Raw genomic sequence first — 13687 nt, forward strand, 5'->3', positions numbered from 1 at the left:
TGATCTTTTATCTATTTGTATACAATTTTGCATTTTATTCTGAGAGTCCTTGTAAGAGTTAACAGGTAAGGTATCATGTAATACTTTCTCTCTGCTGCACTGAACTTTTTCAATACTTTATAAGCTTCTTTAGATACTCACCACTCCTGGCAGATACGTGCCCACCTACTGTGGATGGTAGTTATTGGTGAGCACATATTTCCTTTCTATTCTGTAACCTCCTGGAGGACAGGGGCAGAGTCTCACACAGCCCGTGTCCTCGAGTTAGTGCCTTTGGGATATGTGGTAGCTCGCACATGCTTAACAGCCTAGCATATTAGGCATCATCATTGTCCTTTTGAATGCCCACAGAACTTTGTATGCAGTGCTGTCCATGCTATAGAGAAATGCTGTGGAAAGTAGGTGAAAGCACAATGCTTGGCTTTCGGGCTGTCCCAAGAATAGTCTAAACTGCATCCCTTTTCTTCATGCAGAGCCGCAAAGGTGCCGTGAGCGAGCTGGAGCACATTCCTGACGCGGTTTTGTGTGATGTGCATTCTCACAATGGTGTGGTCATTGCTGGGTAAGCAAAACTGTTTCTGCTGAGTGCTCTGCATCTGAAAGTCTTTCATTTTTCACGTACCACTCTCTAAGCAGCAGTGACCTTAGCTTCCCTTGAGAGCATGTACCTCCCTCAGTTACAGCCCATGTGGAGGAGGGAGAGTCTTCGTGATTCTGTTCCTGAGGACGTGGGAGCGCTGCAGCAAGGGTGAGAAGCACATGGTGCGGAGCGGATCTGTGATCCATTTGTCTCAATATGTCTTTCCCAGCTTTTAAATCACTCTTGTGGCATGTTATGTGAGATTTTCATTAAGGCAAACAGTTTGTATTTTATGAAGACATAAAAAAGTCAAGCAAAAATAATAAGTGTTGGCACAGACAGGCCCTGTTCTCATTCTCTTTTTCTGAAACCCTTATTGTGAGGAAGGGCTGTGACCGCACATAATCTTCCTTCCCCACCGTATAGTTTGTCTTTGTTACTTAAGTTGTCCTGAAATAGGTTTTTTTTTTTTATTAGTCTCCATGGCCAAGAAATTTAATTTTAGCTTCTGTAAATTCCTTCAGCTTCTGTCCTAAAAACCACTTTGATGAAGTCTTCCTATTTTGCTACAGAGGTACATTTATATATTTATTTACTGTACAATAAGAAGATCAGTTTTCCTTTTGGTTTAGGAATATGTCGTGAACTACAGCCTCAGATTGTATACTTCATGCCATAAAGTAGAGACCAGAACACTTAAGTTTTTGAGTCTGGCCCAGATATGGAATGAGATGATTCAGGGAAGTTCCTGCCTAGGGAAAAGAAAACCAACCTTGGCCTTGAAAACTCAGTGGTAGAGGAGTACTTTTCTCTAAAGGAAAATCTTTCCTTAAACAGCATTCCTTAAAGAACACCTTTTGAATAGAAATCCCAAATAGTCGGTTTATTTTAATATTTTGTGGTACGCAGTGCCTATGAAAAAAGTATTTCTGCTTTAAACAAGATGTACCCAGGAGGAATGCTTTTCCTCAGCTTCTGTTTTCCTGGCTATGATTTAGACGTGAAAGTCCTTCTTGGGAGTGCTGCTGAACTAGTTGTAGAAAGATGGATGGTTCAGATACCTGCAGTCCTGTCCATTACGTTATCAGTGCACGTTGGACTTCTCTACCTAATTGCCAAAATGTGGGCCTACAATCACCTGATACGCAGCTCCTTTCTACCCACAAATGCTACAATTTGGTGGGAACTCCAAAAGGTACTTAGATCATTCCAGCTTAAAGGGATCTCTGCCTAGAGTGTCAGAAGACACTTGAGAATGCTGAAACTAGACTGAAGGAGTCGCAAAAGAACTTAAAAATAAAGGAGAACCTTTCATCTCAAAGCCAATTATGAATTTCTTCTGTGGAGCTCCCGAAGGGCAGGCCCCCTACGAGTCCAGATGCCAGTCCTTCTTTCTCCGCTTCTCTGTTCCCTCGGGGTCTGTTCAGCATTACAGATCGTGCCAGCACAGAGCAAAATGATGGCCGAGTTCTGCGGATCAATAGGGTGAAACTTGATCTGTGGGTCAGAGAGGCTCCTTGCGGCTCCTCTTTCTAAGAAAACCTTACACTGATGGCTTACCATGAGAGACTTCACTCTTGCTTGTATGTAGAGCATCTTGTGTTTATCATTAAAATTTTATCTGGTGGTTGCGATGCTTGTTTTCTGGGTCAGATCTTGAATCCCTTTTCATTTGAGACAGCGGTGTTTGTGGTTACCTCATTCCCAATCAATGTTGAATTCGCCAGGCTTTCTACAGTTATGTATCTCCAAGGAGCTTCTTAAAGAGACAGTGGCCATCTCACCCCTTCTTTCTCTTGTACTTACCTTGTGTTTCTCTGATTTTCTTTCTTTTCTTCCTTTTTCTCTTTCTTTTGCACAAGTGGAGTCTGTTCAGAGACTTAGTTTTAGGTGCCTAGAGCTAAACTATGAAGGATTTTTGCATTTACACCCAGTAGGTACGTTTCACATCGTTGATGGAGAGCAAAGACTGCTGCAGAGTCTCTTCTCACCTTTTCAGCTTTCTGTGTCAGTGTTCCTAGTTTGGGGCAATGTTGCATAGGCCCAGATTGATATTTATTGCAGTGAACCTCATGATGGACCCAGTCTTGGTTCTTCCCCAGTCTTCTTTTTACTTAAACCAGCGAAATCTGAAAATAGTCACTCTTTCATAAACGCATTTGACACTCAAATACCCATCATGTGAACAGGACCTGGCCCCTGCCTACCTGAGGCTTGTTTTTCCAGTGGGGAAACAGACGTTTTTCCCAAAGCGTTTGATTATTCACCCTTTTGTCCATGAGTCTTTGTTTACCCTACAGTCTTACAAATAATTTCCAGTTAACTTTTCCTCACATTCGGAGTTATTTGACATTTCTTTCCAAGCTACCTTTTTCCTTATTACTCTTGTCAAGGGTACCTTTGGTTTTCCACACTGTTTTATTTAGTTACCTCTGACTGCATCATTTTTTTAGTTGAGATACAGTCATATGCTGCATAACAGCGTTTAAATCAGTGATGGGCCCCATACATGATACTGGCCATTCATGTACCCTGGCTGCCATCTGGTTTGTGTTAGAACACTCTATGATGTTTGCACGATGATAAACTTGCCAAAGGATGCGTTTTTCAGAATGTATCTCTGTCGTTAAGTGACACATGACTGTATAATTCACATGCCATAAAATTCACTCTTTCAAATTGTATAATTCAGTGATTTTTTTTTTTTAGTAAATTTACAAGATTGTGCAACCAACACCATTATCTAATTCCAGAGCATTTTCATCAACTCAAAAAGAAACCCAGAACCCATTCTTTAAGGCCTACTCCAGTCCTGTCTCCTCCAAGAGGTTCTCTAGCACTGTAGCCCGGTGTCCACTCTTCTCAGAACTCCTAGAGAAGGGACCGTCTGCCGCTGACAGGGCAGCTCAGCATGTGGCCTCGCCGGTTCTCTGAAACAGTTTTGTTTTATATTATTATTTTACTTGGAAATAATATTTAACTTTACAGCCATGTACTGGATTTTTTTCCAGCAATTTGTAAGCATGTTTTTAAATTTAAATTTAAATCTTTATTTTTTTGAGATACAGTCTCACTCTGTTGCCTAGGCTGTAGTGCAGTGGTGTGATCTCGGCTCCCTGCAACCTCTGCCTCCCGGATTCAAGCGATTCTCCTGTCTCAGCCTCCCGAGTAGTTGGGATTACAGGCCACCATGCCCAGCTAATTTTTGTATTTTTAGTAGAGACAGGATTGTTGGCCAGGCTGGTCTCAAACCCCTGGCTTCAAGCAGTCTGCCCACCTTGGCCTTCCAATGTACTGGGATTACAGGTAAGCACTTTTTAAAACTCTTGAGTAGTAAGTAAGATTTCATTAAATGCATACTGTTTTATATGGAGTAAGCAATAAAACTGAATACACAGACTTCCCTTGCCCCCCACCACTGGTATACTGTGTTTTGTGGGAAACTAGAGAAATGCACGTCACTCTTCTCAACCTGGAATCATACACTTTTAAACCTGGAAGGAACTTTAGAGATGATCCTTTCCCAGACCCTCCTCTTGGGTGAGGTGGCGGAGGGAGGCTCAGGGCCAGGCTGAGTGTGCAAGCCACTCTGCTGTGTTTCTGCAGCATCCACAGGCGGGGCTGGGTGCTTAGGCTGCTGTCTCCAGGCCCCATTTGCTACTCTGAAGCCTTGGCTGTTACAGCGTCATTTTGGTTTTTCTTTCATGGGATGTGTCTATTTAAAAAGAAAAGCGGTGGTAAAATCATGTTATTTTGCGGCCATGTTAGAAAGTAGAGCAGAGAAAGCCACTCAAATTCTAGGTTGGAACACAGCCTTTATTAAGGTCTCCCATGTGTCCGGTTTGGTTTTCAGTCTGTTTTTCTATGCATGTTTTTTCATAGTGCAATTATAGCCTTTGTTACATTTGTGGCTTTTTTCCCTCACCAAACTGATGAATTTTTTTCAGGTTGTATATTTTTCATTACTTTCTTTGACTTGTTGCAAAAACACTTTGAATAATTACATCCGAATTTTCCTATGTATTCCCCTAATAGTGGACATTAAGGTCATTTCCTGTGTTTTGTTATATGTATGTTACGAATATTTTATGTATAGATGTCTGCAAATTTTTCTCCCTTTTAGCACTACAAATCTTTATTTTAAAAGGATTAGACACATGCTACTGTAGAAACCTGAAATTCTATGTAAGTGTATAAAATAAAGAGTTAAAGTTCTTTCATCATTCTCTCCTAATCTTGCATTCCTGATAATTTTCCTAGGCTAGAGCCCTATAAGCAGAATTACTGCATTTAGGGGAATGAATTTTTATTATTTTCCAGATTAATAAATTATTTAAACATGCTTTTGTAGCCCTCAGCTCTTTTCCAGTCTAACCTTTGACTTGAAGTCTCCAAACCATTCCTACCATCTTCCTGTCAGTGCTGTACATAATGAGAGCCCACGTCTCCTGCCTCCCTTCCTTCCTCCCTGTCTAACCTCCCTCCAGCTGGCTCCATCCCAGCCCTTCCACTGCGCTGCATTCTCAGAGGTCAACTGTGATCTTTTGGTCAACAAACCAATGGCCTTTTCTTGGCCCGTCCTCTCCAGCCTCTTGGCAGCATTCAGTCCTGTTGGCTTTCCCCTCTTGAAATGGTGGGGCCATGTATTAAGCATCTTGGTGCCCTCAGAATCTAACATCATTCCCGGGACCCAGGAAGCTTTGCAGCAAGTGTGTAAGGGAGGTAAACTCCCCTTTGGCGACCGACGCTCTCTGGGCTTCCATTATCTCTGTGAGCACCTTCTCTGGCCCTGGCTCTTGCCTTTCTCTGCTGTCACTTGACCACTTAGCGGGGATATGCAGCAGCCCAGGAAAGACCTGCAGCAGTTGTTTTCTTTGTTGGAGAGATAAGTGGACGGCTTTCAGCTGCAGCTGAGCCATTCAGACGCAACTTTTACATTCCTTTTTCAGTGAAAAGTTCTCATTTCTTTAATTTGAGAAAAATTTGTGTTCAAAAGTCATCAGTCTCTACAGAATCAGTCACCTGTCTTTCTTTCAAAGTTCAGCACCTGTCTGCATTTTTCTCTCATCTGCTGGACCTCCTGAAACGCTAGCGAGGTTTCATGTGTGTTTCCCTTGTGTTTTAGCAGAGAGGTTGGAAAGTTAGTTGATCGCAACGTGCCTTTTGTTTGTTTCTTTGATTTATTGTGGTAACAGCTCTTAGAATTTTAGAATGTTTTAAAAATTAGATGTTTATCCTGGAGGAGAAAGAATAGAAGAAAGGGGGATGTGGACACATCCCTGTTCTGTTTTGTGATGCTTGGACTGTTCTCCTTCTCCCCAGTTGCCCTCTAGAAGTTGAGTGCTGCAAACAGATGACATCACGAGTTCAGAAAGGTCACAGTATAAAACCCGAGGTGCAGGGCTAGTTTTCGTTTGCCATAAGTAGTGAAGGAGAGCCATCTAGTGAAGGAGATATCCCAGGTAGAACCAGGAGCTCCATGGAGGCCTTGTGCCAGCTCTGCTAACCATTAAGCTGTTAGCTCACCAGAAGCTTTTATCAGATGCCCAGGAGTATGATGGTGTTTTGGAATAAACTCCCTCCTCAATTGTTACTTGAGATTCGTAAGGTTAACGTATTCTAGCCGGCATAAGAAAACACTTTTCTATTCACATGAGAGGACATTTTTCCCCTTTTGGTTTTAAAAAAACATCAAGCACCCGGTTTGTATTGAGGTTTTTTCCATTACTCCTAAACATTTTGTCCCCTGATTTCTGCCTTTGTAGCATATAGTTCCTGTCTTTACTGGAAGGTACAGCACTATGTATCCGTGTTTCTCCCCTGCCAAGTGTGGTTGGAAGGAGAACTGTATCATTTAATGTTGCAAAATATTAGCTCTCTTCTTTCCCTAAAAACACTCAATTGTCCCATTTTTGTCTCATTCCTTTCGAGGCAAGTGTGCCCAAGGAGATACAAAACAAACTGCCCATACCTCTCTAGCAACCAAGTGATCTCTGACTGCTGCTTCAGCTGCCAGACATGACCTGATTTAAATGTGTTTTTATTTTTCTTAGCCTGGTCCATACAACCTGGCATCAGAGTGAGAGGGTTTCCAGTTCTTTGTAGACAGGAAGCAAAAATTGGAGCTTCCAATTTATGTATGTAAAAATTGGTGTCTGAATCTGTGGTTGGTTCAGTTTGCCTGTTGGCCCTTCAGTGGAATTGTATCATTGTTTTACAATTAAGAAGTATTGGAAAATATCATTTTAAGCAGGCTGGGCACTGTGGTTCATGCCTGTATTCCCAGCACTTTGGGAGGCCCAGGTGGGTGGGCCACTTAGGGTCAGCAGTTCAAGACCAGACTGGCCAACATGTTGAAACCCTGTCTCTACTAACAATACAAAAATCAACCGGGTGTGGTGGTGCATGCACGTGATCCTAGCTACTCGGGAGGCTGAGTCAGGACAATCACTTGAACCCGGGAGGCAGAGGCTGCAGTGAGCCGAGATCGTACCACTGCCCCCCAGAGTGAGACTCCATCTCAAAAAAACAAAAAAAAAATAAAGTCAGCTAAGGTAACTTGAAATAACTTGCTTTTAGCCACATTGTCCTCTACTTTTTCTAGTAATTAAAGATGTACCTTATTATTAGCTGAGCACAGTGGCATGCCTGTAATCCTAGCACTTTGGGAAGCCAAGGCAGGTGGATCACTTGCGGCCAGGAGTTCGAGACCAGCCTGGCCAACATGGCGAAACCGCCTGCCTACCAAAAATATAAAAATTAGCCGGACATGGTGGTGCACACCTGTAATCCCAGCTACTTAGGTGGCTGAGGCACAAGAATTACCTGAACCTGGGAGGTGGAAGTTGCAGTGAGCCAATTTCATTCCCACTGCATTCCAGCCTGGTGACAGAGACTGTCTCAAAAAAAATTTTTTTTTAAAGAAAAGGACGTTTTTATCGACTGTGTACCATGACAAAATCTGAATAGTAGCTTTAATGTGAAATAGTATATATTTGCCCTGGATTTAAAAATATTTTCTATTCAGGAACTGAAGCCCTCAAGGATGATGTTTCCAACACTCTCCTAGTTTTATATGAATGTGTAAAAAATAGATTCTGCTTATGGATTACTTTGGGGCTGTTGAGATAACAGACGCTTCGTAAATAACATAGGTATAAGGTGGTGTGAGATAAATGTTGCCCGAATATACTTACTAAGGATGTGCTTTCCATCTTTCTCCTTTTTAAAAACACTTGTTCCCCTGACGGTTTTCCTTTAAACCTTGTTTTGTGTAGATTTTCTGCTGCTGCTGATTGTGACATTGGACTGTTTCCCATAAGGAATTCGATCATTACCCGTTAGGGACCTCTTTTTAAAAATACTTTTAAATTTATTTATTTTCTACTGTGAGGTATACATGCTCTTCTGGTAAATAAGTCTGAGGTAAGATATTGATAAGTAAGTAGAGGAGAGCATTACATTTGTTATATCTTTAATGAAGGAGCTCCAGAATATCCTTAATAAATACTGGTGAACTCATGACTGCATTTATCCATCTCTGGTTCTCCAAGGAATAATGGGAAGGGCCACAGCTACAATAACTCTGCATAATCATCATTGACTCTGACTCTATTGATTGTGATTAACCAAGATGTATGGAAAACAGTTTTAAGTGTGTAGTGCATGTATCTCGTAAGGTCCATTAAGACGTTCATTATTTTTCAATTGATGCGTCTTAAGCCCCACTTGATGTTTGTTGTAGTGCATTTCCACAGAAGGACTCTGCACTGTGGGATTGAATTATTTTGTTAATTGCATAATACAACCCTGCCATGTTTCGTGGAAAATAGTAAATACTCTTGCTTTTTTTTGATTGGTATTCCTTGGTATTATTGAAGAAAGCATGGAGCAAGTGAATAGTTCTTCAAACCTTTACATGCTAAGGGCATGAATGTTTCTTGAAATGTGGACACTGCAGTTTTAGGAGTCTCTGCCTGATTGCTCAGTAGGCTTTAAACCACTTCCATCTTCAGGTTTAAGTCAGTAGATTCATTCATTCCATCAGCATCCACTAAGCATGGATGAATACCACACACAGCCCCCTTGCTCATGGGAAGTTTATAGGCCGGCAGGGGATCAGGGGATCCAGTTACTGGTGTTTTCATTGTGGGAGGTGTTAGGGTTGGGAGGAGCATGGCGCCATAACATGCTAGGGAGAGGCATCTCATACAGGGTCAGCATCAGGCTAACTTCCTCCTTGGAAACAACTTTTCACCTGAATCCAGAAGGACGACTAGGACTTGGCCAGGTAGGGTTTCATATGGGGCAGAGATGCTGCCCTCCCCACTCCCCAACCAGTAGTGATGACGAATAACCCATTACTGCATTTGTGTTTCTGGTAAGCTGGATGAAACACAGCTTCAGAATCCTTCTCAACACAGGGCTCTAGGCAGCCACACACAAATGAAACCATTTGCTGTTCCTGGCTCGAAGCCTCATAACAGGGCCTCTCTTGGCTGCTCTGGGTGCCTGATCAGAATAGAAGCGTGGCTTGGTTTGGGAGTGGCTGTTCGTGTATGAGCCTGTAGAGAGAGAAGTCTTACTAACGGTTCCATGTGTTCTCCCGCATCCTCTGGAAGCACGCATGGGAGGCACAGGTTGCATCTGCTCAGCCCACAGTCCTGCTCCCCGCCTGCTGAGCCTTTTCTGTTGGCTTTTCACCTTCCACTTGCAATTCAGTGGTCGAATTGATGGGTTAGGGTCAGGGGCTGTGTCCTGCAAACCTGAGTCACAATATTGAAAACAATAAATTCCTTATATTGCACTTAAATTGGAATGGTTCTTAAAAGCAGTATTTGTTTTAAAGACAGTGTCATCTGAGGAGGCAGAGTGGCTTGTTGGCTAAGCAGTGATTGAGGAAAATCCTAGGAAACATTTTGATCCCAGCTGTGCCTCTAAAATGTTTCTTGTGACCCTGGGTAAGTCACTTAACCTTACTTCTCAGCATTCTTAAATCAAAACAACCCCCTAGCTTCCTAGGAAGGGCCTTACAAAATTTTGTTTTTAGCAAATAAGAGCTGACACATGGAAGCAAAAAAGTGCTGCTGGATACTTATGAAGAAGAAAGGTTGTTTTTAGATATACGGTATTTCTTCCTTCCTATTCTTCTAGTCCCTTGGTTCAAATAAGTAGTCTGCCTATTCAGAAACTTACTGGTTAATGAAAACTCTTTGGTGGTAAATCATTTTAAATTGGCAGTCGCTCTGGCATGCAGAGCTTGAGAGAGGCTCTATTCCCATTCTTTCAACAAAAAATCAGCTATGGTCTCTGACCTATTTATTTAGAGGTAAACTCAACCTTGCCAAGTATAGAAAAGACTGGGAAAGCACACAGCTTCCCTGGGCTGGGCATATCCTCATTGGAAAAGGCTTCTTTCTTCTTCAGTTTTTCCTGAGTGTTCTTACATCAGCTTGTGTATTAGTTGCAGTTGTACTTTGCACAGACACTAATTAGAGAGCCATCAACATTGGGGTCCAAAGGCTTACTGACAATGCAACTGTCATCGTGGCGTCTTAATTGGTTGAGTGTAATTGTCATTAGGCAGCGATAAAGACATCTGGAGCTCTGGAGAAAGATCAGCCTTTTTCCCTACCTCCATTCGTTATCTGTTCTTGCTTCTCCTGGCCAACGTTGTTAAGCACTTTTAGATCACATTTAGGGCTTGGTCCAGGTCCCTCTGCCCCAACCAGTGTTTTACCCTTCCAAAAATGTCTGTTTCTTTAGCACAAGTTCATTAGCACGGAGGCTGCCTCCCATGCTCTCGTGGCTTTCACTTGTGTTAGATTCGAGAGTCCGCTGCTGAGTCATAATGCAGTACCTGCTGCAGTAGGATATTTAGTCTCAGTTCCTGTCAATACAGGAGATGTAGAGGCTTTTATATCTTACTGCCTGAGTCATTTTGCAGCAAAACATTTATGTTATTATCATACCTTTTGATCATGAAGAATGAAGTTAATTAAATAGATATATGGAAAATGTCACGTTTATTCAAATAATTTAGCTTATCCCATGTTTTACAGTTTTCAATCAGTTTGGAAATAAACGGAAGCCGTCTAATGGACATCAGTGTGTGTATTCTGGGTGTTTCATTAATCATTACCACTGGAAGGTAGGCAGTGGAAATAAAGAGGTATCCCTCAAACCAGTCAGGTTGTTACCTGTGAACACCCCCTTTCAATAACCATTTATTTATTGTTAAACCTGCATAAGACAGTGTGATGGAGGCTGTGGCATTGCAATAGGGCCTTCTTGAAGACTTTACAGTCAAGTTGAGGAGACGATCAGTGCAGATGGGCCGTAGTCATAAAAGCTGTTTCATCAGATAAAGGGCGTAGTAGAGGCAGAAAGCTTCAGGCTTCATGGAGGAGGGGAGCGCCTGTGTTAGACCTTGAGGGATTGGTAGGATTGGGCTGGGTTGGTGGTTCTCAGTCTTGACTGTGTATTGAAAACATTGATGCCTGGTTCCATCCCAAGATGGTCAGATTTAATTGGCCTGGGAGGCTTGAGTGCAGTGGCAGGATCTCAGCTCACTGCAACCTCCACCTCCCAGGTTTAAGTGGTTCTTCTGCCTCCGCTTCCCAAGTAGCTGAGATTACAGGTATGCACCACACCCAGCTAATTTTTGCATTTTTAATAGAGACAAGGTTTTACTACGTTGGCCAGGCTGGTCTCGAACTTCTGACCCCAGGTGATCTGCTTGCCTCAGCCTCCCAAAGTGCTGGGATTACAGGCATGAGTTACCACGCCGGGCTTGTATCGGGACTTTTTAAAGCATTCCAGACAATTTTAATGTGCAGCCCAGACTGGGCCGGTCCCACTGGGCTGGGAGGCGAGGAGGTGAGGAACTGCAGGCAGGTGGGTCGGGGAATCAGGGTTCTGAGACAAGAGCATTTGGGAGCTTCTCTGGAGACCGGCTCATGTGAAGGGAGAGTAGAAGATGAGGCTGGGGAGAGGGGTGGAAGCTAGTTTGCGGAAGGTTTTCAGTAGATCCCATAATTGAAACTTCATTCAATAAGGTGTTAAGATGTAAGACTTCATAGAGGGTTCCCTGGGTATGTGGCATGCGCATTCTATTCTGACTTGTCTAGTCATTGCATGCACAGCTATGAACAAAACCCAAGCCCTGGGCTCAGAAGCTTCAAGCTGGTAGGGAGGTGAACAGTGAGATGATCATAGACACCCACAACTGCCATGAAGGAGACGTCCAGGCTGCCATCAAGGTAGATGGTAGTGAGGTGCAGTGGCATGTGAGAGAGAAAGTGTTTCCAGAAGAAAGATTTGTGCAGTCAGGTGTTTTAAAGGTCTTGGCTTGTGCGGGGAAGATTGAATGGAAGAAGCTCAGAAGCAGGGAGTCTGTAGTAGTTGGGTGTGAGTGTGAGGTGTTGGGGGCTTTGGACCAGGGTGGCCTCTCTGGGAATGAGCAGAACAGAATGAGCTTGGCACCTGAGCATATATAGTGGTGTGGGTGTGGGCCATGGCACTGTTGAAGGATCCCCTCTACTTCTGTACCAGGGACCTGGGACTGATGATGCCATTGATAAAAATAAGGAATTCAGACACAGGCTAGTTTGGCCATGAGCTGAAGTGTTTGATTTTAGATGTGTGGAGTCCCAGTGTGAGTGGACCAGCCTCCTCTGTGGGAGAAAGGCTTGCCCAGGAGCCCCTCATATATGAATAGTGTGCTGTTCTCCGTGGAGTTCCTGCCCTCCCTCTCTCCTCTTTCCCTCAGTAAGGAGCAGGCTCAACAGTTTCTATTTCACAGCTTACTATTGTCTGGTTCAGCAGCTAAAGCACCTTTTTTCCAGGCTGCTTTGTTTGGCTGTCATTTTGGCTCAGAACTCTTTGTGTTTAGGGAGCTGGGGGGCTGGAGCTGAGGCCATCTAAACCATCTTTCCTCTCCACCCTCGCCTCCCCACTGTGTCTCCTGGGCGGGGGGCGGGGGGACACCACCAAGAACAGTGTGCAGACTATTGGCGTGGTGTGACACATGGCTAGCAGGAAGCAGAAGGACAGAGACTGGCAGGAAGGAAATACAGTTTCCTAGTTTATATACTTCTTTCTCAGTGTGCCTTACTCTTCTGATCTCCTGAATTCCCTGTACTTTTTTTTTTCACATACAACCTCTGTGTTTCTGAAAGACGTTGCCATCCTTCTCATCTTCCTGAATTGGCTAGTTCCTTTCACATAGAATTTAACCTTCAGAATCTAGTCCCGCACAGTCTAGCCATTCAAACACGTCACATCTGTTCAGTGTCTCTGTAGCGAAGCAAGTGGCCTTACTCCAGAGAATGGCCTGAGTTGTTCTCAGGGTGTCACACTGAGCTCGGTATTTTGAGGACAATGGGGTCTGGGGTATGTGTTCCAGTGTAGGGCTCCTCATTCAGAAGGGTAAGCTGACTGAGGCCTGGAGAGCCGAGGGGGCAGGGGCCATGCTTTGGTCAGAGTGATACCAGTATCTGCCCTTGCCTGCACATTGCCAGGCTTAAGGACATTCATCTTGTGTTTCTGTTTACTGGATGATCAGTGGTCAACCCAGAGGTACAGCAGGCCAGTATCAGAAAGCACATCTCTCCCGTTTGGCTCTTTACCCACATGCACACTCTCTGGTTGCCACTTTGCAGGTAGAGAACTGAGTTCTCCAACCAGGGAATTGGGGTGACAGAATGGCCTTTGGACTGTGCAGTATATGTATTTACTATAGATTAATAATTTGGATGCAGTACTACTAGTAAACAAAGCACTCCTGAATCAGAGTACTTCTCCATAAGAAATTCCACCTGAGGCCATTTGCAATGGCTCACACCTGTAATCCCAGCACTTTGGAGGCTGAGGTGGGTGGATCGCTTGAGGCCAGGAGTTCAAGACCAGCTGGGGCTGAAACCCCATCTCTACTAAGCACTAAAAAAACAAACTAGTGGGGCATGGTGGTGTGTGCCTATAATCCCAGCTACTCGGGAGGCTGAGGCAGAAGAATCGCATGAATCCAAGAGACAGAGGTTGCAGTGACCCGAAATTGTGCCATTGCACTCTAGCCTGGGCAGCAGAGTGAAACCCTGCTCAAAAAAA

General features: G+C 43.7%; 1 protein-coding gene across 1 annotated transcript in view; it reads left to right on the plus strand.

Annotated features, from left to right (window-relative positions):
- The window catches only part of FBXW8 (F-box and WD repeat domain containing 8), a 123548-nt gene that overhangs the window by 44531 nt on the left and 65330 nt on the right, over nucleotides 1-13687 (plus strand). The window contains exon 4 of the mRNA XM_017529535.2: nucleotides 474-562. Coding sequence (XP_017385024.1) covers nucleotides 474-562 — 89 coding nt within the window. The remainder of the gene's footprint in view (nucleotides 1-473; nucleotides 563-13687) is intronic.

This window comes from Cebus imitator, unplaced genomic scaffold (assembly GCF_001604975.1).
Source record: "Cebus imitator isolate Cc_AM_T3 unplaced genomic scaffold, Cebus_imitator-1.0 Scaffold59, whole genome shotgun sequence".
Classification (NCBI taxonomy): Eukaryota; Metazoa; Chordata; class Mammalia; order Primates; family Cebidae; genus Cebus; species Cebus imitator.